Source organism: Bombina bombina, chromosome 12 (genome assembly GCF_027579735.1).
Source record: "Bombina bombina isolate aBomBom1 chromosome 12, aBomBom1.pri, whole genome shotgun sequence".
Lineage (NCBI taxonomy): Eukaryota > Metazoa > Chordata > Amphibia > Anura > Bombinatoridae > Bombina > Bombina bombina.
Genome location: NC_069510.1, coordinates 54,912,168 through 54,937,181, shown reverse-complemented (window position 1 = coordinate 54,937,181; position 25,014 = coordinate 54,912,168). Strand labels below are relative to the sequence as shown.

General features: G+C 39.5%; 1 protein-coding gene across 1 annotated transcript in view; it reads right to left on the bottom strand.

Annotated features, from left to right (window-relative positions):
- The window catches only part of LOC128642832 (discoidin domain-containing receptor 2-like), a 1,143,904-nt gene that overhangs the window by 201,142 nt on the left and 917,748 nt on the right, over positions 1-25,014 (bottom strand). Inside the window, exon 14 of the mRNA XM_053695673.1 lies at positions 17,859-17,980. Within this exon, the coding sequence (XP_053551648.1) occupies positions 17,859-17,980 (122 nt within the window). The remainder of the gene's footprint in view (positions 1-17,858; positions 17,981-25,014) is intronic.

Below are 25,014 nucleotides of genomic sequence, written 5' to 3'. Positions count from 1 at the left end.
AATTGATTGATCGCTTTAAACAACGCGGCTATAAAAGGTCTGATATAAATAAAGCCCTAAAGGAAGTAGAATGTATGGATAGAAAGACTCTACTTAACTCAGCAAGTAAAAAAGCACAAAAGAGAACCAATATTGTGCCATACAAGGGTGCCACCTTTGTCACCAACTACAGCTCCCAGTATAAACAAATCTGTGGAATTGTCCGTAAACATTTTGGTTTGCTGAGAGCAGATGATAGATTGGTCAAAACAGTGGACCATGGTCTGAGATGCTCTTACAGAAGAGCCAGTACTATAGGGAATATGTTGTCCCCATCTCAGCTCAAAAGTGATCAAACAACATCACAAGTTTGTGGCTAACGCATAAAGGCATGTACAAATGTGGCCACAGGAAATGTAAACCCTGTGACCACGTTGAGGTTACATCAACATTCACCTCTAAAATCAATGGAAAGACCTTTGATATTGAACGCTGCCTAAATTGCTCTTCTACTTACGTAATCTATATGATTGAATGTATCCAGTGTGGGATACAATACATAGGGCTTACCACCAGAGACATTAGGTCACGCATTAGGGAACATTTCAGCACTATCACTGTAGGCAAGGCCACCACTCCTATTGTGACACACTTTGCAGTCAAGCACAACAAGGATCTGTCTTTCTTTAGCTGGAAAGCGATAGAACAGGTATTTACCCCAAAGAGAGGGGGAGACAGGGAAAACCTTTTAGAAAAGAGAGAAATGTATTGGATTTTTCACTTGGAAACTAGGTTTCCAGGGGGATTAAACTCCCAATATGATTTAATAAACTACTGGGAATAAAAGTCCGTCCTTTTTCATCCATTCATATAACTCTACCAAATACAAACTTACCCAAATTTACATAAAAAAACAAATTTACCCAAAATAAATGGCCCCCATGACATGCTTTACCTATGTGCTTAAGCACACAATTGAATAGTACAATTGGGCACCTCCTACTCAGCCTTACCCCAATTTCTGTTCCCCTGTGAAATACAAATATACATATAAATGGGGACCTTGATGTCTCCATAATTATTCAAGAATAATGCCTTAACTTCCAATAGAAGAGTTATAAGGATCAGAATATTTGGTTTCTTTCTCCTATGATAAGCCTAAAATTGTGGGCTTAAAATTTCACATTAGTATTGCATTGGTAAACCTTTTTCAGGGTTTTTTAGGGTTTTTTACATAAGAAAAGTATGAGTATTTAAGTACAAAAATATTCTATTGCTCTAACGATAAGCTTCAACTATGTGCTTAATTACATTTTTGTATTTCTTTAGGAAGCCCTCTTAGGTGTCATGTTTACACTCACAATACCTGTGTAGGAATAGGCAAATAAGCATAATAGTCCGCTTACTCGTTTGTGCAATATATAAGTCACATTTGGATAATTCAACATACTATTACTTTGTATTAATTATTTCTCTCTCTCTTCCTTTCTCCTTAGTTTATAGATACTGACAGCAATCTACTAAGGAGTCAACTAAAAGAAGTCTTTCATAATGTATACCGTTCTCTTCATGATAATAGCTGTGGGGCTATTCCATTGTTTACAATCTCTAAAACCTGCATCTGAAGAATATTATTTGTATTCAGCATATCAGAGCTGTTGGGACAAGAGTGGATATAATGTACAAGGATATGTTGCATTAACAGATAGTGAATGCTGTGTAAACTGGGTAAAATCTACAGAATTCTTTGATTTACCTTTGAACCTGTCTCAGAGAGTATTAACACCAAAAAACTTTTAGCTCGAGGAATATCTTATAATTACTTTGAGTGTAATAGTCAAGTAAGGAAGATAATGTTGCAGGTAGAAGCAATTATTGACAGGTTAGAGACACATCCATCTAAAGTAAGGCACATTCTATTCACACAGGGAGTAGGCACAACTATTATAATAATTAACATGCACCTCTATACAAAAACTACATTTTTGCCTAAAATATCTATTTCTGAAGTCCCCACCACACCCAGTTCCTATGTAAAATGTGTAAAACCCCATAAGGTAGCAACACCCTTTCAACCCAAACTCACAGATTAAGGTCCGATATTTTTGATGTTTCTTGGGCTATGGTCACTTGGACCTTTGATAGAAGGAGGTAGGATATTTCTAATTATTATTATAAATGCAATAGTTTAATAAAAACTGGCTTACAACTGTATGATCAATGGGGTATGCAACAGAATAGGAAGAAAATAATAGGGTTGCTTAACTCTGTAGATTTACAAGAAATTTATAGTAAAATCCAAGCCCTGGGATTTGATACAGCAGAGGGTCTAAATGTACAATCTCAGATAAATAATCTATTACTTGAGATCAGTGAAAGACACACTCATACCATAGTTAACATAGACTCACATCTGCTAGGGGTTGTAAATGATCTAATCAACAGTGAAATCAATACAACATCAGACATTCATTTGGTTTGGCGTGTACACAGGCACAGACAGAACTATCAGCCAATTTCAAAATTATGATGCAAACATTATCTGATGGTCATGTGCCTTTAACCCCTTGAGTGCAAATTGTCTCAGTCAGATGCCAATGACGGCTCAGAGCCATCGCTAGCACTCTCCCACCTTGAGGGAGATCTGGGGGCTCCCACCCACTCCTACTCCGGCGATCGGCCTGTATAGTGACAGGCATCGCCAGGGTTTCACGTTTTGTGTGGAGACATCACGCGCAATGACGTGATGATGTCACCGTGTAACTTTATTGAAAAATCACAATAAGTATAGGGAAAGGGTGCATGCTGCTTAGAAGCCTGTATCTCCGGCATCTAAGCAGCTACAGACCCCCAAGACCCACCGTTGTAAAGGTAATCGCCTAACCTTTCCAATGGTATAAGTATTGGGGTTCTGAAAAAAAAAAGTTAAAAAAATATATAATAAAAAAAACTCAAATCAGCTTAGCACCCAGGTGGAAAAGTGCTAAGCACTCAAAGGGTTAATGTTTATTAATATTAAACATGGTCTTAACAATGTTGCTTTAAACAATATGAAACTATGGGTATATAACTATTACATCCAGATGTAATAGTAGCATGTACACTGCATCATCTCTAATACCTGTGGCAGGGGTCAGAACTGAGCTTCAGAAACTGGTTTCCTTAGAAATTCCATCTCTTATCTTTAGGAATGGGGAATGGACACAGGTGGACCTGTCTCTCTGTGGCCAACACCCCATTACTAAAACCTATGTGTGTACACCTGGTCAGTACAGAGAAGTATTATCATGCTGGCATAACAATTCTCAATGTCAAGTGGTTGTTGAAACAGTCTCTTCTAATAACGTGTCTTATATGGGACATGGTAGGGTGTGTTTTATACTCTTGAATGAGGTCAGTCAAATTAAATGGTTGTCTTACAATGGGTGTCAGGATTTTACAAGGGGACTTTAATGTGGGGATAACTTGCATTTACTGAATATTTTAGGAATGGTGTTTAAAGTTCCATTTTATTTGCAATACTCAGTTGGGTATAGCCCTAGTATAAATATTTCTTTAATACCTCTAAACATAAGAAATGCATCTGTTCTACTAAAATGGGGTAAAATAATTGAATCAGACATTACGCTCCTCAAACAGATGAAGGACTCTCACGAACAAACTAACGGCTAGATTACAAGTTTTGTCGGTAAAAACTTGCGGAGCTAACGCTCCTTTTTTTCCCATCGCTCACTTTAAACAACGCTGGTATTACAAGTTGTTTACAAGTTGTTGAGCAAATTTAGCGCCTGGTATTACAAGTCGTTGAGCAAATTTAGCGCCACTTCTACCTGTAATACCAGCGTTGCTTACGGTAGCGGTAAGCTGGAAAAATGTGCTTGTGCACGATTTCCCCATAGGATACAATAGGGCTGAGCTGGCTGAAAAAAAAACCTAACACCTGCAAAAAAGCAGCTCTTAACGCAGCCCCATTGTTTCCTATGGGAAAACACTTTCTAAGTCTACACCTAACACCCTAACATGAACCCTGAGTCTAAACACCCCTAACCTTACACTTATTAACCTCTAATCTGCCGCCCCCAACATCGTCGCCACCTGCAATATATTATTAACCCCTAATCTGCCGCTCCGGATACTGCCGCCACCTACATTATCCCTATGAACCCCTAATCTGCTGCCCCTAACATCGCCGACACCTATATTATATTTATTAACCCCTAATCTTCTGCCCCCAACGTCGCCGCCACCTACCTACAATTATTAACCCCTAATATGCCGCCCCCAACGTCGCCGCTACTATATTAAATGTATTAACCCCTAAACCTAAGTCTAACCCTAACCCTAACACCCCCTAACTTAAATCTATTTTTAATAAATCTAAATAAAACTTCTATAATTAAATAAATTATTCCTATTTAAAACTAAATACTTACCTATAAAATAAACCCTAATATAGCTACAATATAACTAATAGTTACATTGTAGCTATTTTAGGATTTATATTTATTTTACAGGCAACTTTGTATTTATTTTAACTAGGTACAATAGCTATTAAATAGTTAATAACTATTTAATAGCTACCTAGTTAAAATAATTACAAAATTACCTGTAAAATAAATCCTAATCTAAGTTACAAATACACCTAACACTACACTATCAATAAATTAATTAAATAAATTAACTACAATTATCTAAAATAAAATACAATTAAATAAACTAAACTATATTACAAAAACAAACACTAAATTACAAAAAATAAAAAAACAAAATTTATGCTTACCTGATAAATTTCTTTCTTTTGCGATGTACCGAGTCCACGGATTCATCCTAACTTGTGGGATATTGTCCTTCCTGACAGGAAGTAGCAAAGAGAGCACCACAGCAGAGCTGTCTATATAGCTCCCCCCCTTAACTCCAGCCCCCAGTCATTCGACCGAAGGCCAAGGAAGAAAAGGAGAAAATATAAGGTGCAGAGGTGACTGAAGTTTACATAAAAAAATACTATCTGTCTTGAATAGACAGGGCGGGCCGTGGACTCGGTACATCGCAAAAGAAAGAAATTTATCAGGTAAGCATAAATTTTGTTTTCTTTTGCATGATGTACCGAGTCCACGGATTCATCCTAACTTGTGGGATACCAATACCAAAGCTTTAGGACACGGATGAAGGGAGGGACAAGACAGGAACCTAAACGGAAGGCACCACTGCTTGCAAAACCTTTCTCCCAAAAATAGCCTCCGAAGAAGCAAAAGTATCAAATTTATAAAATTTTGAAAAGGTATGAAGCGACGACCAAGTCGCAGCCTTATAAATCTGTTCAACAGAAGCATAATTTTTAAAAGCCCATGTGGAAGCTACCGCTCTAGTAGAATGAGCTGTAATCCTTTCAGGAGGCTGTTGTCCAGCAGTCTCATAAGCTAAACGGATGATGCTTTTCAGCCAAAAGGAAAGAGAAGTCGCGGTAGCATTTTGACCCCTACGCTTTCCCGAATAGACAACAAACAAAGAAGATGTTTGATGAAAATCTTTGGTTGCCTGCAAATAAAATTTCAAAGCACGAACCACGTCCAAGTTGTGCAACAGACGTTCCTTCTTACAAGAAGGATTAGGACACAGAGAAGGAACAACAATTTCTTGATTGATATTCCTGTTAGTAACAACCTTAGGTAGGAACCCAGGCTTGGTACGCAAAACCACCTTATCAGCATGGAACACAAGATAAGAAGAGTCACATTGTAATGCAGATAGTTCAGAAACTCTTCGAGCTGAAGAGATAGCAACTAGGAACAAAACTTTCCAAGATAAAAGCTTAATATCTATGGAATGCATGGGTTCAAACGGAACCCCCTGAAGAACTCTAAGAACTAAATTTAGACTCCATGGCGGAGCAATAGGTTTAAACACAGGCTTAATTCTAACTAAAGCCTGACAAAAAGCCTGAACGTCTGGAACATCTGCCAGACGCTTGTGCAACAAAATAGACAGAGCAGATATCTGTCCCTTTAGGGAACTAGCTGATAATCCTTTCTCCAATCCCTCTTGGAGAAAAGACAAAATCCTAGGAATCCTGATTTTACTCCAGGAGAAGCCTTTGGATTCGCACCAAAAAAGATATTCACGCCATATCTTATGATAAATTTTCCTGGTAACAGGCTTTTGAGCCTGAATCAAGGTATTTATGACTGACTCAGAGAAACCCCGCTTTGATAGAATCAAGCGTTCAATCTCCAAGCAGTCAGTTGCAGAGAAATTAGATTTGGATGCTTGAATGGACCCTGAATCAGAAGGTCCTGTCTCAATGGCAGAGACCATGGTGGAAGGGATGACATGTCCACCAGGTCTGCATACCAAGTCCTGCATAGCCACGCAGGCGCTATCAAAATCACTGATGCTCTCTCCTGTTTGATTCTGGCAATCAGACGTGGAAGGAGAGGGAAAGGTTGAAACACATAAGCCAGGTTGAACGACCAGGGTACTGCTAGAGCATCTATCAGTACAGCCTGAGGATCCCTTGACCTGGAGCCGTAACGAGGAAGTTTGGCGTTCTGACGAGACGCCATCAGATCCAACTCTGGTGTGCCCCATAGCCGAACCAGTTGAGCAAACACCTCCGGATGGAGTTCCCACTCCCCCGGATGAAAAGTCCGACAACTTAGAAAATCTGCCTCCCAGTTCTCTACACCTGGGATATAGATCGCTGACAGATGGCAAGAGTGAGCCTCTGCCCATTGGATTATCCTTGAGACCTCTATCATCACTAAGGAACTCTTTGTTCCTGATAATTGATATAAGCCACAGTTGTGATGTTGTCCGACTAAAACCTGATGAATCTGGCCGAAGCCAGCTGAGGTCATGCCTGGAGAGCATTGAATATCGCTCTTAATTCCAGAATATTTATCGGTAGGAGAGCCTCCTCCCGAGTCCACAAACCCTGAGCTTTCAGGGAATTCCAGACTGCACCACAGCCCAGAAGACTGGCGTCTGTCGTCACTATAACCCATTCTGGCCTGCGGAAACACATTCCCTGGGACAGATGATCCTGTGACAACCACCAAAGAAGAGAGTCTCTGGTCTCTTGATCCAGATTTATCTGAGGAGATTAATCCACATAATCCCCATTCCACTGATTGAGCATGCATAGTTGCAGTGGTCTGAGATACAAGCGAGCAAACGGAACTATGTCCATTGCCGCTACCATTAGTCCGATTACCTCCATACACTGAGCCACTGACGGCCGAGGAATGGAATGAAGAGCTTGGCAGGTGGACAGAATCTTTGATTTCCTGACCTCTGTCAGAAATATTTTCATGTCCACCGAGTCTATCAGAGTCCCTAGAAATGAAACTCTTGTGAGGGGGGAAAGAGAACTCTTTTTTACGTTCACTTTCCACCCATCTGTGTGAAAGGCCAACACCAAGTCTGTGTGAGACTTGGCTAGTTGGAAGGATGATGCTTGAATTAGAATGTCATCTAGATAAGGCGCCACTGCTATGCCCCGTGGCCTTAGAACCACCAGAAGGGATTCTAGCACCTTCGTGAAGATTTGCGTCGCCGTGGCCAACCGGAAAGGAAGAGCCACAAACTGATAATGCTTGTCCAGAAAGGCGAACCTGAGGAACTGGTGATGATCTTTGTGGATAGGAATGTGCAGATACGCATCCTTTAAGTCCACGGTGGTCATATATTGACCCTCCTGGATCAATGGTAAGATAGTCCGAATGGTCTCCATCTTGAAAGATGGAACTCTTAGGAATTGGTTTAGGATCTTGAGATCCAGAATTGGTCTGAAGGTTCCCTCCTTTTTGGGAACTAAAAACAGATTGGAGTAGAACCCCTGCCCCTGTTCTGCTTTTGGATCTGGGCAGATCACTCCCATGGTAAAAAGGTTGTCTACACAGCGTAAGAACGCCTCTCTTTTTGTCGGGTTTACAGACAAATGAGAAAGATGGAACCTCCCCCTTGGAGGGGAATCCTTGAAATCTAGAAGGTATCCCTGGGTTACAATTTCTACTGCCCAAGAATCCTTAACGTCTCTTGCCCAGGCCTGAGCAAAGAGAGAGAGTCCCGGATCAGGGGCTACCCCTTCATGCTGCCTTAGTGGCAGCAGCAGGCTTTTTGGCCTGTTTACCCTTGTTCCAAGCCTGATTAGGTCTCCAGGTTGGCTTGGATTGAGCAAAGTTCCCCTCTTGCTTTGCAGCAGGGGAAGAGGTAGAGGGACCACTCTTGAAGTTTCGAAAGGAACGAAAATGATTTTGTTTGATCCTTGTCTTATTTGACTTATCCTGATGGAGGGTATGACCCTTCCCTCCAGTAATGTCTGAAATGATCTCTTTCAATGCAGGCCCGAATAGGGTCTTACCTTTGAAAGGGATGGACAAAAGCTTAGATTTAGATGACACATCAGCTGACCAGGGCTTAAGCCATAACGCTCTACGCGCTAAAATGTCAAAACCTGAATTCTTAGCCGCTAATTTAGCAAGATGAAAAGCAGCGTCTGTAATAAAAGAATTAGCCAATTTAAGAGCCTTATTTCTGTCCAAAATATCATCTAGTGGGGTCTCTATCTGAAGAGCCTCTTCTAGAGCCTCAAACCAAAAGGCAGCTGCAGTGGTTACAGGAACAATGCATGCTATAGGTTGAAGAAGAAAACCTTGATGAACAAAAATTTTCTTTAGGAGACCCTCTAATTTTTTATCCATAGGATCAATGAAAGCACAACTGTCTTCAATAGGTATAGTTGTACGCTTAGCCAGGGTAGAAATAGCTCCCTCCACCTTAGGGACCGTCTGCCATGAGTCCTTTATGGTGTCAGAAATGGGAAAAATTTTCTTAAAAACAGGAGGGGGAGAGAACGGAATACCTGGTTTATCCCACTCCTTAGTAACAATGTCCGAAATCCTCTTAGGGACCGGAAACACATCAGTGTAAACAGGAACCTCTAAATATTTGTCTCTAGCTTAAATTTAAATGCCGTCATATCTGAATCTGTCTGAGAGAACATCTTTCCTGAATCAGAAATCTCTCCCTCAGACAGCAAATCCCTCATCCCTTTTTCAGAACATTGTGAGGGAATATCGGATACGGCTACTAAAGCGTCAGAAGGCTCAGCATTTGTTCTTAACCCAGAGCTACTGTGCTTCCCTTGCAACCCAGGCAGCTTAGATAAAACCTCTGTGAGGGTAGTATTCATAACTGAAGCCATATCTTGCAAGGTGAAAGAATTAGACGCACTAGAAGTACTTGGCGTCGCTTGTGCGGGCGTTACTGGTTGTGACACTTGGGGAGAACTAGATGGCAAAACCTGATTTCCTTCTGTCTGAGAATCATCTAATGCCAAACTTTTATAAGTCAAAATATGCTGTTTGCAATTTATAGACATATCAGTACAAGTGGGACACATTCTAAGAGGGGGTTCCACAATGGCTTCTAAACAAATTGAACAATGAGTTTCCTCAGTGTCAGACATGTTTAACAGGCTAGTAATAAAGCAAGCAAGCTTGGAAAACACTTTATTTAATGAAAAAAACACAATTTGCAAAAACGGTACTGTGCCTTTGAGAGAAAAAAAGGCATACACAAACTGCAAAACAAGTTAAAATTGCTTCAATTTTTCTGAAATTTTAACAGTGTACCCACTAAGCTTTAGAAGGATTGCACCACAAGTAAAAAAGCAATAGACCTCCAAATGAAAAAAATGGATTGATAATTGTCTAAAACCTGTTAAAACCCCCTAAAGCACCTTGTCACAGCTCTGCTGTGGCCCTACCTGCCCTTAGGAAGCGATAATATGGGGTTTAAGGCTTCAATTAGTCCCTCAGAAGACTCTCAGGACCTCAGGAGAAGTTGCTTGCTGCTTGTAAATGTAGGCCCCGTCCACCTCACTCGATGTTGCTGGGGCCTACACAAAACTAACAAACCCTGCCTGAAAGCCATGTGGGTTATAAACAACCCCAAAGAACCCTCAAGCAAGTGTCCCATAAAACAGAAAACGTTACTCTCAGACACAAAAACGTTTGTCCCAAATTCACATAACAGAGTGCCCACAAAAAATTAACCCTTTATGCAAACTAGTAAAAACCTCTGATAACACTAGGATTACTGCTTACCCTTCCCTTAATGGGGACACTGTCAGCCTTTCTGAGTTAACATAGTCTCTGCAGAAAATATGACTGAACATACCTCATTGCTGTATAGCAAGAAACCGTTCCTCACACTGAAGTTTTCCTGTACTCCTCAGCTTCTGTGGGAACAGCAGTGGACCTTAGTTACAAATGCTAAGATCATCATCCTCCAGGCAGAAATCTTCATCTATGTCCTGCCTGAGAGTAAATAGTACAACCCCGGTACCATTTAAAAATAACAAACACTTGATTGAAGATAAAATAAAACTAACAGTTTAACACCTCTTCTCTTTACTCTTCCTGCTTAGAGCCAGCAAAGAGAATGACTAGGGTGTGGAGTTAAGGGGGGAGCTATATAGACAGCTCTGCTGTGGTGCTCTCTTTGCTACTTCCTGTCAGGAAAGACAATATCCCACAAGTTAGGATGAATCCGTGGACTCGGTACATCATGCAAAAGAAAATATTACAAGGAGTTTAATCAAATTACACCTAATCTAAGCCCCCTAATAAAATAAAAAAGCCCCCCAAAATAATAAAATTACATCCTAAACTAAATTACAAAGTAATCAGCTCTTTTACCAGCCCTTAAAAGGGCTTTTTGTGGGGCATTGCCCCAAAGTAATCAGCTCTTTTACCTGTAAAAAAAAGAAATACAATACCCCCCAACATTACAACCCACCACCCACACACCCCTACTCTAAAACCCACCCGATCCTCCCTTAAAAAAACCTAACACTACCCCATTGAAGATCACCCTACCTTGAGCCATGTTCACCCAGCCGGGCACCGATGGGGCAGAAGAGGACATCTGGACCGGCAGAGATCTTCATCCAGACGGCATCTTCTATGTTCATCCTTCCGGAGTGGAGCGATCTTCTATCCAGCCGATGCGGAGCCATCCTCTTCAATCGAAGTCCTAATGAAGAATGAAGGTTCCTTTAAATGACGTCATCCAAGATGGTGTCCCTCGAATTCCGATTGGATGATAGGATTCTATCAGCCAATCGGAATTAAGGTAGGAAATATCCGATTGGTTGATTTAATCAGCCAATCGGATTGAAGTTCAATCCGATTGGCTGATTGGATCAGCCAATAGAATGCAAGGTCAATTCTATTGGCTGATCCAATCAGCCAATCATATTGAACTTCAATCCGATTGGCTGATTAAATCAACCAATCAGATTTTTCCTACCTTAATTCCGATTGGCTGATAGAATCCTATCAGTCAATTGGAATTCGAGGGGTGCCATCTTGGATGACGTCATTTAAAGGAACCTTCATTCTGCGTTAGGACTTCGATTGAAGAGGATGGCTCCGCGTCGGCTGGATAGAAGATGGCTCCGCTCCGCTCCAAAAGGATGAAGATAGAAGATGCCGCCTGGATGAAGATGTCTGCCGGTTCAGATGTCCTCTTCTGCCCCATCGGTGCCCGGCTGGGTGAACACGGCTCAAGGTAGGGTGATCTTCAATGGGGTAGTGTTAGGTTTTTTTAAGGGGGGATCGGGTGGGTTTTAGAGTGTGTGGGTGGTGGGTTGTAATGTTGGGGGAGTATTGTATTTCTTTTTTTTACAGGTAAAAGAACTGATTACTTTGGGGCAATGCCCCGCAAAAAGCCCTTTTAAGGGCTGGTAAAAGAGCTGATTACTTTGTAATTTAGTGTAGGATAGGGGATTTTATTATTTTGGGGGGCTTTTTTATTTTATTAGGGGGCTTAGATTAGGTGTAATTAGATTAAACTTCTTGTAATATTTTTTTATTTTTTGTAATTTAGTGTTTGTTTTTTTGTAATATAGTTTAGTTTATTTAATTGTATTTTATTATAGATAATTGTAGTTAATTTATTTAATTAATTTATTGATAGTGTAGTGTTAGGTGTATTTGTAACTTAGGTTAGGATTTATTTTACAGGTAATTTTGTAATTATAAACCCCTAATCTGCCGCCCTCAAAGTCGCCGCTACTATATTAGATGTATTAAACCCTAAACCTAAGTCTAACCCTAACCCTAACGCCCCCTAACTTAAATCTATTTTTAATAAATCTAAATAAAATTTCTATAATTAAATAAATTATTCCTATTTAAAACTAAATACTTACCTATAAAATAAACCCTAATATAGCTACAATATAACTAATAGTTACATTGTAGCTATTTTAGGATTTATATTTATTTTACAGGCAACTTTGTATTTATTTAAACTATGTACAATAGTTAAAATAATTACAAAATTACCTGTAAAATAAATCCTAACCTAAGTTACAAATACACCTAACACTACACTATCAATAAATTAATTAAATAAATTAACTACAATTATTAAAGTTAGGTGGCGGCGATGTTGGGGGCGGCAGATTAGGGGTTAATAAATATAATGTAGGTGTCGGCGATGTTAGGGGCAGCCGATTAGGGGTTCATAGGTATAATGTAGGTGGCGGCGATGTCCGGTCGGCAGATTAGGGGTCAAATAATTTTATTATAGCATGGTATCCTAGAAGGGGATGTAAAAAGGTGCGCTGTTAGGGAACAAACAAATTGAAAATATACTCTAGGTAAAGTCAAAAGATGGATCTACCGTACTCGGCTTCTGTAAGTGTAGCCGTAATAGTCAAAGTCTGTGGATGATAGTCATCGCTGGTGGTCTTTCAGACGTAATAGGCAGCTCCTCTTTATCCCGGAGAGCAGGGAAAGACTGTTAGAAAACAAAGATGATCCGCTTTTTATCTGATGAAACGACCCGTTTGGGGTTGAGAAACGCGTCATAAAATAAAGCTGCTCTTTTATATTGGGAAGTTGTTCACTTCTTTATAATCCAGTGCTTCTAAGCATTACAGAAATCTGCCCGGCCTTTTTACAACAAAAGACATTACGGCCACAGCAGGAGGTGCTTACGGAGCCAGAACCGGGAGGAGATCCTCAGGAGGTGTATCGCCTGCAGTGTACTAGCCACTGTATAAGTGCTAGCAAGCGATTTTGCACTGACCACAGCACAGTGCTACAATATCTGGTAAGCATATTACCTTTCAACACATAAACCCAGTTGACGAAACTGTATCACGCTATGTTGCGCCCTCTTTCCATCTTTGTTTTCTAATTTTATTATAGTGTTTGCGATGTGGGGGGGCCTCGGTTTAGGGGTTGATAGGTAGTTTATGGGTGTAAGCGTACTTTGTAGCACTTTAGTTAAGAGCTTTATGTTCCGGCGTTAGTCCATAAAACTCTTAACTACTGACTTTTATATGCGGTAGGAGTCTTGGAGGTAGAGGCTGTACCGCTCACTTCTTCCAAGACTTGTAATACCAGCGTTAGGCAAATCCCATTAAAAAGATAGGATACACAATTGACATAAGGGGATTTGCCGTATGGAAAAGTCACAGAAAAAAAGTGAGCGGTACACCTGTACCTGCCAGACTCATAATACCAGCGGGCGTTAAAAAGCAGCGTTAGGACCCCTTAACACTGCTTTTTAAGGCTAACGCAGAACTCGTAATCTAGGCGTAAAGTAGTTATTCAACATTTTCAAGATCAAATTAAGCAACTTATTCCCCACATCGAATCAGTGTCTAACACTAATATTTGGCATCGCATATTTGGATATCTTCCACTGTAAATAATTTTGAAATATTATTTGATTCATCCTGTTTCTATTATATGTATTTGTTCTATTATATGTGTTGTTATACAAATTGTTCTTTGTACAATACTTAAAGGGCCATAATACCCAAATGTTTAAACAATTGAAAGTGATGCAGCATAGCTGTAAAAAGCTGATTAGAAAATATCACCTGAACATCTCTATGTAAAAAAGAAAGATATTTTACCTCAAAAGTTCCTCAGTAGCCACCTCCCATTGTAAAGGATTTCTAAGCAGCATTTTAGTGTGTCTGTCCTGGGACATCTGAAGGGACTAGCATCGTGCACTCTCATATTATTTCACCAATCAGGTAAAGGAAGCTTACTATGAAATCTCATGAGAGTTAAGTCAAATCTCATGAGATCACAGTAAGAGTTCATGACCTCAGCACTGCTGATGCTGATTGGCTGCTGTTCATTTCTTCATTTTTTTTAATTTTTTTACCTGCAGCTGGGAGCAGCTGAGTATAACTTTTTACACAGAACTGACTCTGCTGAGCTGAGGAAATTGTGAGGTAAAATATCTTCCTTTTTTACATAGAGATGCTCAGGTGATATTTTCCTGTTAGCTTTTTACAGTTATACTGCATCAGTTTCAAGTGATTTAGCATATGAGTATTATGTCCCTTTAAGCGTATGACATCCAAGGCTAGATACATGCTTAGAGAATTTAGATATATACACTTAAGGTAGTTGAAATCATAACTCATCTGTTCAGCCAGAATATCCATAGCCCACACTGATAAAACTACAGGTCTGAAAAGGAAATGTTACTGCTCCAGCACAACAAATACACGTGTGTCATTCAGACACAAAGAGGGGACATGTAATAAGTATCATTTTGGATTACAATTTATTGTTGAATTCATACTTAATATCTAAACCAGTTTCTTGGGACAAGTAAAACTAACTGGAGAAGGTATAAACCAGTTTCTTGGGACAAATAAAGCAAACTGGAGATGGTATCTCTGAACAGAGTTTCAAAAGATTAAACCTGTTTCTTAAGAGTGGTATCTCATTGCAAATATGTACTAGACTGGAATACAACAGATGGTATCTCTGAACAGAACTTCAAAAAAATGTCCTTATCAAAGAGTCATCACAGAGCTAAAGGCTTATGAAGTCCTTGGGTGGGTCAGTACCATAGTACTGATGGTACTGACCCACCCAAGGACTTCATAAGCCTTTAGCTCTGTGATGACTCTGTGATAAGGACATTTTTTTGAAGTTCCTGGAACTTCAAAGGACGTATATAGCCCATGTTCTTATAAAAGGGTCATAAACAACATTGTCCAACATCAAAGGAGGCTAACCGCTTATACCCTGGAGTCCTGTCAAATGTGTTGTCCAACATCAAAGGAGGCTAACAGCTTATGCCCTGGAGTCCTGTCAAATATCATTTCTTGGACAACAATGACACCTACAGGTAGCTGGCTACTTTTGCTGGGATTTATCAACTGGACATTTAAGCATTTATCAACTGGACATTTAAGCATTTGATTGGTTAAGACAATCTTCAAGGTGGGGTAATATTGCTTTAAATATGCTGTGGAAAGAACAGACAGGTAGGAAGGACAAAAATAACACCAAAGGTATTAGAGACAGACTTCAGCTTTCTTTGCATGCACCCACCCACAGGCATTAGTCTATAGTTTAGATAGGTTAGAAGAATAGAGCCTTGTATATTAGACGCTTCTCTTACTCTTATTGTAATTGCCTATTGTTTATTAAATTTACCACATTTAAATATTATGTGTAAGTGAAACTTATTAACCTTATAAACATACGACTAGATTATGAGCTTTGCATTATGAGTGAAAAAGCTTTATAACAATGCTTTTTCACTACTGCTAGTATTACGAGTCTTGCAGGTATATCTGTACCGCACACTTTTTTGGCCGTAACGCAACGTAACTACCGCAGCTTTCAAAAAGTTCTTTTTCAATGGGACTTCCATAGCGCCAGTATTACGAGTTTGCCTGTTCGGTCAAAAAATGAGCGGTACAGCCTATAACTACAAGATCTGTACTGTAAACTGAAAGTCAGTAGTAATGAGTTTTACGCTACAAAGTCATAACATAAAACTCATAACTAAAGTGCTAAAAAGTACACTAACACCCATAAACTACCTATTAACCCCTAAACCGAGGCTCTCCCGCATCGCAAACACTAATACAAAATTATTAACCCCTAATCTGCCGCTCCCGACATCGCCGGCACTATAATAAACATATTAACCCCTAAACTGCTGTACTCCCGCATCGCAAACACTAGTTAAATATTATTAACCCATAATCTGCCGTCCCTAACATCGCCGCAACCTACATTACTGTTATTAACCTCTAATCTGCTGCCCCCAAAATTGCCGCCACTATACTAAAGTTATTAACCCCTAAACCTAACCCTAAGTCTAACCCTAACACCCACTAACTTTAGCATAATCAAAATAAATCTAAATAAAAATTACAATTAATACCTGAATAATTGCTATTTAAAACTAAATACTTACCTATAAAATAAACCCTAAGCTAGCTACAATATAACCAATAGTTACATTGCAGCTAGCTTAGGTTTTATTTTAATTTCATAGATAAGTTTGTATTTATTTTAACTAGGTAGAATAGTTAGTAAATAGTTATTAACTATTTACTAACTACCTAGTTAAAAATAAATACAAATTTACCTGTAAAATAAAACCTAACCTGTCTTACACTAACACCTAACCTTACACTACAATTAAATCAATTACATTAATTAAATACAATTAACTAAATTACACAAAATAAAAAAGAAATTATCAAATATTTTTCAACTAATTACACCTAATCTAGTAGCCCTATCAAAATAAAAAAGCCCTACCCCAAAATAAAAAAACCCATAAACTAAACTGCCAATAGCCCTTAAAAGGGCCTTTTGCGGGGCATTGCCCCAAAGAAATCAGCTCTTTTACCTGTAAAAAAAAATACAAACAACCCCCCAACAGTAAATCCCACCACCCACACAGTCAAACCCCCAAATAAAATCCTATCTAAAAAAATCTAAGCTCCCCATTGCCCTGAAAAGGGCATTTGGATGGGCATTGTCCTTAAAAGGGCATTTAGCTCTTTTTCAGCCCAAATCCTAATCTAAAAATAAACCCACCCAATAAACCCTTTAAAAAAACCTAACACTAACCCCGAAGATCCACTTACAGTTTTTGAAGACCGGACATCTATCCTCAACGAAGCCGGGAGACCGCTGCTTCATAACTTCTATTTCCGGCGAGCCTGAAGGTTCGCCGGAAACAAGGGGCATCAAGCTCCATGCAGAGCTTGATAAATCGGCCCCATAAGCACTTAAAGGGCCGTATGTGACCCATGAACCTTATTTGGGGCAGATCCAAACTATAGAATTTAGGATCACTTGGCCAGCTGCTTCTATAGACTCATTTAACTTTGCTGTGACATGAACAATTTGCATTTTGTTTATATAGAGAAACAATATTCCTTATAGATAATACACAACTGGCTAGGTTATAAGTGGAGCACTATAATTAACCAGCCATTACAAGTGGCTTGTCATTGCTACCGCAAGCTCGAACCAAAGATCCGATCTCTGGTTAATTTTCTAAAAGTGCTCTAAAATAGGGCATTATAGTTTTTTTTATAAAAAATAAATAAAAAATCTAGCATTTTTTTAATAAAAAAAAACGGCACTATGCAGTTTTGGGGCTTTAAAGTGCCTTTACAATGGAGTCTATGGGAACTGGTTTTATCGTGCTGGTATTACAAAGTGGAGCTCTAATATCACTTGCACGCAAGCGATATTTAGTGCTCCACATGTAATCTAGCCCATTTTTTACATATTACATTTTTGTCATTTATATATAATCAAGCTAAACCATTGCAATTAATAACTGTTGTAGAGAATGCAAAGCAGTTGCTTCTTGTGCTATTCAAAATCTGCCATAGATATCAAAGGCTATTTTTATACAGTGTTCATCTGTTCTTTTTGAGAGTGCCAGGGCAAAGATAAATATATAAATATATTATAGAGCTATGATGAAAATTCTCAGTCGAGATCTGTGGCCAAACATTGTCTCCATGCTCCTTATTGCAGTATCCACAATCTCTGGCAGAGAACACTTACCTGGCTGTTTTAGTCACATTTGCCCTCAGCATCTTCACAGCAACTAAATCTGGCTGGTCACTGAACTCATTGGAGGATAAGGCCAAGAATTCCTGAAGACCCTCCGCCTCACACAGGTGAACCTTAAATAAAGGACAAATGTTTTAAGGGCACTTTACTGATGCGAGTATAAATCTCTAAACTTTCTAAGTTATCCCTTTTAAAGTAGTTAACAAGAATCTGTGTGAAGACAAAAAAATGCTAAGACACAGGAGGAGGGTGAAATTCACTTCCAAGATTAACCCCTTAATGACCACAGCACTTTTCCATTTTCTGTCCGTTTGGGACCAAGGCTATTTTTACATTTTTGTGGTGTTTGTGTTTAGCTGTAATTTTCCTGTTACTCATTTACTGTACCCACACATATTATATACCGTTTTTCTCGCCATTAAATGGACTTTCTAAAGATACCATTATTTTCATCATATCTTATAATTTACTATAAAAAAAATTATAAAATATGAGGAAAAAATTGAAAAAAACACACTTTTTCTAACTTTGACCCCCAAAATCTGTTACACATCTACAACCACCAAAAAACACCCATGCTAAATAGTTTCTAAATTTTGTCCTGAGTTTAGAAATACCCAATGTTTACATCTTCTTTGCTTTTTTTGTAAGTTATAGGGCCATAAATACAAGTTGCACTTTGCTATTTCCAAACCATTATTTTTCAAAATTAGCGCTAGTTACATTAGAACACTAATATCTTTCAGGAATCTCTGAATATCCATTGACATGTATATAATTTTTTTTAGTAGACATCCCAAAGTATTGATCTAGGCCCATTTTGGTATATTTCATGCCACCATTTCACCGCCAAATGCGATTAAATACAAAAAATCGTTCACTTTTTTACAAATTTTTTCACAAACTTTTGGTTTCTCACTGAAATTATTTACAAACAGCTTGTGCAATTATGGCTTAAATGGTTGTAAATTCTTCTCTGGGATCCCCTTTGTTCAGAAATAGCAGACATATATGGCTTTGGCGTTGCTTTTTAGTAATTAGAAGGCTGCTAAATGCCACTGCGCACTACACGTATATTATGCCCAGCAGTGAAGGGGTTAATTATGGAGCATGTAGGGAGCTTCTAGGGTTAATTTTAGATTTAGTGTAGTGTAGTAGACAACCCCAAGTATTGATCTAGGCCCATTTTGGTATATTTCATGCCACCATTTCACCGCCAAACGCGATCAAATTAAAAAAAACATTAAATTTTTCACAATTTTAGGTTTCTCACTGAAATCATTTACAAACAGCTTGTGCAATTATGGCACAAATGGTTGTAAATGCTTCTCTGGGATCCCCTTTGTTCAGAAATAGCAGACATATATGGCTTTGGCGTTGCTTTTTGGTAATTAGAAGGCCGCCAAATGCCGCTGCATTTCACACGTGTATTATGGCTAGCAGTGAAGGGGTTAATTATGTAGCTTGTAGGGAGCTTGCAGGGTTAATTTTAGCTTTAGTGTAGAGCTCAGCCTCCCACCTGAAACATGAGACCCCCTGATCTCTCCCAAACAGCTCTCTTCCCTCCCCCACCCCCCAATTGTCCCCGCCATCTTAAGTACTGGCAGAAACTCTGCCAGTACTAAAATAAAAGCTATATTTGGGTTTTTTTTAAAATTTTTTTTAGCATATTTACATATGCTGCTGTGTAGGATCCCCCCTTAGCCCCCAGCCTTACTGATCCCCCACCAAAGAGCTCTCTAACCCTCCCCCTCTGCCTTAATGGGCGCCATCTTGGGTACTGGCAGCTGTCTGCCAGTACCCAGTTTAGTGAATAATGTGCCTTTTTTTTTAAATAAAAACCCTTTTCTGCAGTGTAGCTTCCCCCCCCCCCCCCAAGATCAACCCCCCACCCCTTCCACATCTTTTAGCTGTTATTTACAGCTTTCAAAAAAGTTAATTCAAGTACTTTTTTCTGTAGTGTAGCGGTTCCCTCCCGCTCCCGCCCCGTGCACGCGCCCCCCCCCCCCCCCCCCCCGTGCACGCGCGCGCTCCCGTGCGCGCTCCCGCCCCTCCCGCCCCCGATCCCGCCCCCCTCCACTCCACTGGGCACATCGATGGCCGCCCACCCGCCTCCCAGACTTGCTCCCACCCACCAACGATACCGGCCACCGATGTCCGGTGCAGAGAGGGCCACAGAGTGGCTCTCTCTGCATCGGATGGCCAAGGGGGGTTATTGCAGGATGCCTCCATATCGAGGCATCACTGCAATAACCGGAAAGCAGCTGGAAGCGAGCAGGATCGCTTCCAGCTGCTTTCCACACCGAGGACGTGCAGGGTACGTTCTCAGGCATTAACTGCCTTTTTTTTGAGGACGTACCCTGCACGTCCTCGGTCGTTAAGGGGTTAAAGGGACACTAAACCAAAATTTGTTTATTTCCTGATTCAGATAGAGCATGCAATTTTAAGCAACTTTCTAATTTACTCCTATTATCAATTTTTTTTCTTCGTTTTCTTGCTGTCTTTATTTGAAAAATAAGGCATCTAAGCTACAGAGCCAGCCAATTTATGGTTCAGACCCTGGACAGCACTTGTTTAATGGTGGGTGCATTTAGCCACCAATCAGCAAGCACAACCTAGATTGTGAACTAAAAATGGTCCGGCTTCTAAACTTACATTCTTGCTTTTCAAAAAAAGATAGCAAGAGATTGAAGAAAAATTGATATTAGGAGTAAATTAGAAAGTTGCTTAAACTTGCATGCTCTATCTGAATCATGAAAGAAAAAAATTTGGGTTCAGTGTCCCTTTAAGTCATTAATAATACCGCTTAGAGAGACATGGAAGTAAAAACTAAACTTTCATAATTTAGATAGAGCTTACAATTATAAAAAAAAAAATCCAATTTACTTATATATGTTGAAACTTATCTTCTTTCCATGAGAGCATACTGAGGTTTGCTCATGAGTGTGCACATGTTATGACATGTGCACACTCATTGTAGCTGTTTCTGCAAAAATGTATGTATTAGTGTTATACATATAGTTTTATACATATCAAGATGAGCACACTCCTGACCTCAGTATGCACTCATGAAGTCCAATTTTTAAGGATTAATTTAAAAAGGTACGGCTAGATTACGAGTTTTGTTGGTAAGGCTGTGCGGTGCTAACGAGCAGTTTATGCTCACCGCTCACCTACAGACAGCACTGGTATTACGGGTTTTTAGAAACCTGGCGTTAGCCGCAGAAAAGTGAGCGGAGAGCAACATTTTGCTCCACATCTCACCTCAATACCAGCGCTGCTTACGGTAGCGGTGAGCTGGCTAAATGTGCTTGTGCACGATTTCCCCATAGGAATCAATGGGGGAGAGCCGGCTGAAAAAAAACCTAACACCTGCAAAAAAGCAGCGTTCAGCTCCTAACACAGCCCCATTGATTCCTATGGGGAAATACATTTGTGTCTACACCTAACATGAACCCCGAGTCTAAACACCCCTAATCTTACACTTATTAACCCCTAATCTGCCACCCCCGACATCTGCATTATATTATTAACCCCTAATCTGCTGCCCCCAACATCGCCGACACCTACATTATATTTATTAACCCCTAACCTGCCACCCCAATGTCGCCGCCACCTACCTACACTTAACCCCTAATCTGCCGCCCCCAACGTCGCCGCCACTATACTAAAGTTATTAACCCCTAAATCTAAGTCTAACCCTAACCCCCCTAACTTAAATATAATTTAAATAAATCTAAATAAAATAACTACAATTAACTAAATTATTACTATTTAAAACTAAATACTTACCTATAAAATAAACCCTAAGCTAGCTACAATATAACTAATAGTTACATTGTATCTAGCTTCGTTTTTTTTTTTATTTTACAGGCAAGTTTGTATTTATTTTAACTAGGTACAATAGTTATTAAATAGTTATTAACTATTTAATAGCTACCTAGCTAAAATAAATACAAATTTACCTGTAAAATAAAACCTAACCTAAATTAGAAATTACACCTAACACTACACTATAATTTAATAAATTAAATAAACTAAATACAATTAAATAAAATTATCTAAAGTACGAAACCCCCCCACTAAATTACAGAAAATAATAAAATAATTACAAGTTTTTTTTAAACTAATTACACTTAATCTAATCCCCCTAATAAAATAAAAAAGCCCCCCAAAATAATAAAAAGCCCTACCCTATACTAAATTACAAATAGCCCTTAAAAGGGACTTTTGCGGGCCATTGCCCCAAAGTAATCAGCTCTTTTACCTGTAAAAAAAAGTACAATACCCCCACAACATTAAAACCCACACACCCAACCCTACTCTAAAACTCACCCAATCCCCCTTAATAAAACCTAATACTAACCCCTTGAAGATCACCCTACCTTGAGAAGTCTTCACCCAACCGGGCCGAAGTCCTCAACGAAGCCGGGAGAAGTGGTCCTCCAGACAGGCAGAAGTCTTCATCCAAGCTGGGAAGAAGAGGTCCTCCAGACGGGCAGAAGTCTTCATCCAGACGGCATCTTCTATCTTCATCCATCCTTGAGAAGTCTTCACCCAACCGGGCCGAAGTCCTCAACGAAGCCGGGAGAAGTGGTCCTCCAGACAGGCAGAAATCTTCATCCAAGCCGGGAAGAAGAGGTCCTCCAGACGGGCAGAAGTCTTCATCCAGACAGCATCTTCTATCTTCATCCATCCGGCGCAGAGCGGGTCCATCTTCAAGACATCCGACGCGGAGCATCTTCTTCTTTCGACATCTTCTTACTAAATGACGGGTCCTTTAAATGACATCATCCAAGATGGCGTCCCTTCAATTCCGATTGGCTGATAGAATTCTATCAGCCAATCGGAATTAAGGTAGAAAATATCCTATTGGCTGATGCAATCAGCCAATAGGATTAAGCTGGCATTCTATTGGCTGATTGGAACAGCCAATAGAATGCAAGCTCAATCCTATTGGCTGATTGCATCAGCCAATAGGATTTTTTCTACCTTAATTCCGATTGGCTGATAGAATTCTATCAGACAATCGGAATTGAAGGGACGCCATCTTGGATGATGTCACTTAAAGGAACCGTCATTTAGTAAGAAGACGTCGAAAGAAGAGGATGCTCCGCGTCGGATGTCTTGAGGATGGATCCGCTCCGCGCCAGATGGATGAAGATAGAAGATGCCGTCTGGATGAAGACTTCTGCCCATCTGGAGGACCTCTTCTTCCTGGCTTGGATGAAGACTTCTGCCCGTCTGGAGGACCACTTCACCCGGTTTCGTTGAGGACTTCGGCCCGGTTGGGTGAAGACTTCTCAAGGTAGGGTGGATCTTCAAGGGGTTAGTGTTAGGTTTTATTAAGGGGGGATCAGGTGGGTTTTAGAGTAGGGTTGGGTGTGTGGGTGGTGGGTTTTAATGTTGGGGGGGTATTGTACTTTTTTTTACAGGTAAAAGAGCTGGTTACTTTGGGGCAATGCCCCGCAAAAGGCCCTTTTAAGGGCTATTTGTAATTTAGTATAGGGTAGGGCTTTTTATTATTTTGGGGGGCTTTTTTATTTTATTAGGGGGATTAGATTAGGTGTAATTAGTTTAAAAAACTTGTAATTATTTTATTATTTTCTGTAATTTAGTGGGGTTTTTTTCGTACTTTAGATCATTTTATTTAATTGTATTTAATTGTATTTAGTTTATTTAATTTATTTAATTATAGTGTAGTGTTAGGTGTAATTGTAACTTAGGTTAGGTTTTATTTTACAGGTAAATTTGTCTTTATTTTAACTAGGTAGCTATTAAATAGTTAATAACTGTTTAGTAACTATTGTACCTAGTTAAAATAAATACAAAGTTGCCTGTAAAATAAAAATAAACCCTAAGCTAGCTACAATGTAACTATTAGTTATATTGTAGCTAGCTTAGGGTTTATTTTATAGGTAAGTATTTAGTTTTAAATAGGAATAATTTAGTTAATTGTAGTTATTTTATTTAAATTTATTAAAATTATATTTAAGTTAGGGGGGGTGTTAAGTTTAGGATTAGACTTAGATTTAGGGGTTAATAACTTTAGTATAGTGGCGGCGATGTTGGGGGCGGCAGATTAGGGGTTAATAAATGTAGGTAGGTATCGGCGATGTTAGGGATGGCAGATTAGGGGTTAATAAAATTTAACTTGTGTTTGCAAGGTGGGAGTGCGGCGGTTTAGGGGTTAATATATTTATTATAGTGGCGGCGATGTCCGGTTCGGCAGATTAGGGGTTAAAAATGTTATTTAAGTGTTTGCGATGTGGGGGGGGGCCTCGGTTTAGGGGTTAATAGGTAGTTTATGGGTGTTAGTGTACTGTTTAGCACTTAAGTTAAGAGTTTTATGCTATGGCGTTAGACCATAAAACTCTTAACTACTGACTTTAAAATGCGGTACGAGTTTTGACAGGAGAGGGTCTACTGCTCACTTTTTGGAAGACTCGTAATACCGGCGCTATGCAAGTCCCATTGAAAAAAGAGGATACGCAATTGACGTAAGTGGATTTGCGGTATTTTCGAGTCTGGCCGAAAAAGTGAGCTGTGAGCCTGTCATTTCAAGACTCGTAATTCCAGCGGGCGTTAAAAAGCAGCGTTGGGACCTCTCAACGCTGCTTTTTAAGGCTAACGCAAGACTCGTAATCTAGGCGATAATATTTTAACATTAGCAAAAGTAAGAACACCAGAAGCCTCTTTTCTGATTGTTGTTTTTTTTTTTGCAGTTGATAGATAATATAAATGTTTGGTGCCTTCAGGACACTGTTTTATCCTATCCTATACATGGAATTAGTCACAGTGCCAGTATATAAAATGTATGTAGTTTAATTTTGACTTCAATGCCTCTTTAAAGAACCCAGAATGTATGCTTTCCTTTTAAATTTATTTCTTTCGTGGTGGTGAAAGTCCTCAAGCCATGAGCACTAGGAGGAAGCAAAAAATACTGAAGTACCAAGAACTTTTAATCCATCAGACTTCCCTGTAATCCTCTGTTTATCGAATAGCCGAGAAATGAGAATAACAGAAAATTAGGATAGAACAAAGCAGGGTAAATGAGGTGTAAACTAGAACTGCCCCCACATGAATATAACAAATGGGCAGATCTTGTGGACTCTCACCATCAGAAAATAAATTAATATATCAGTTA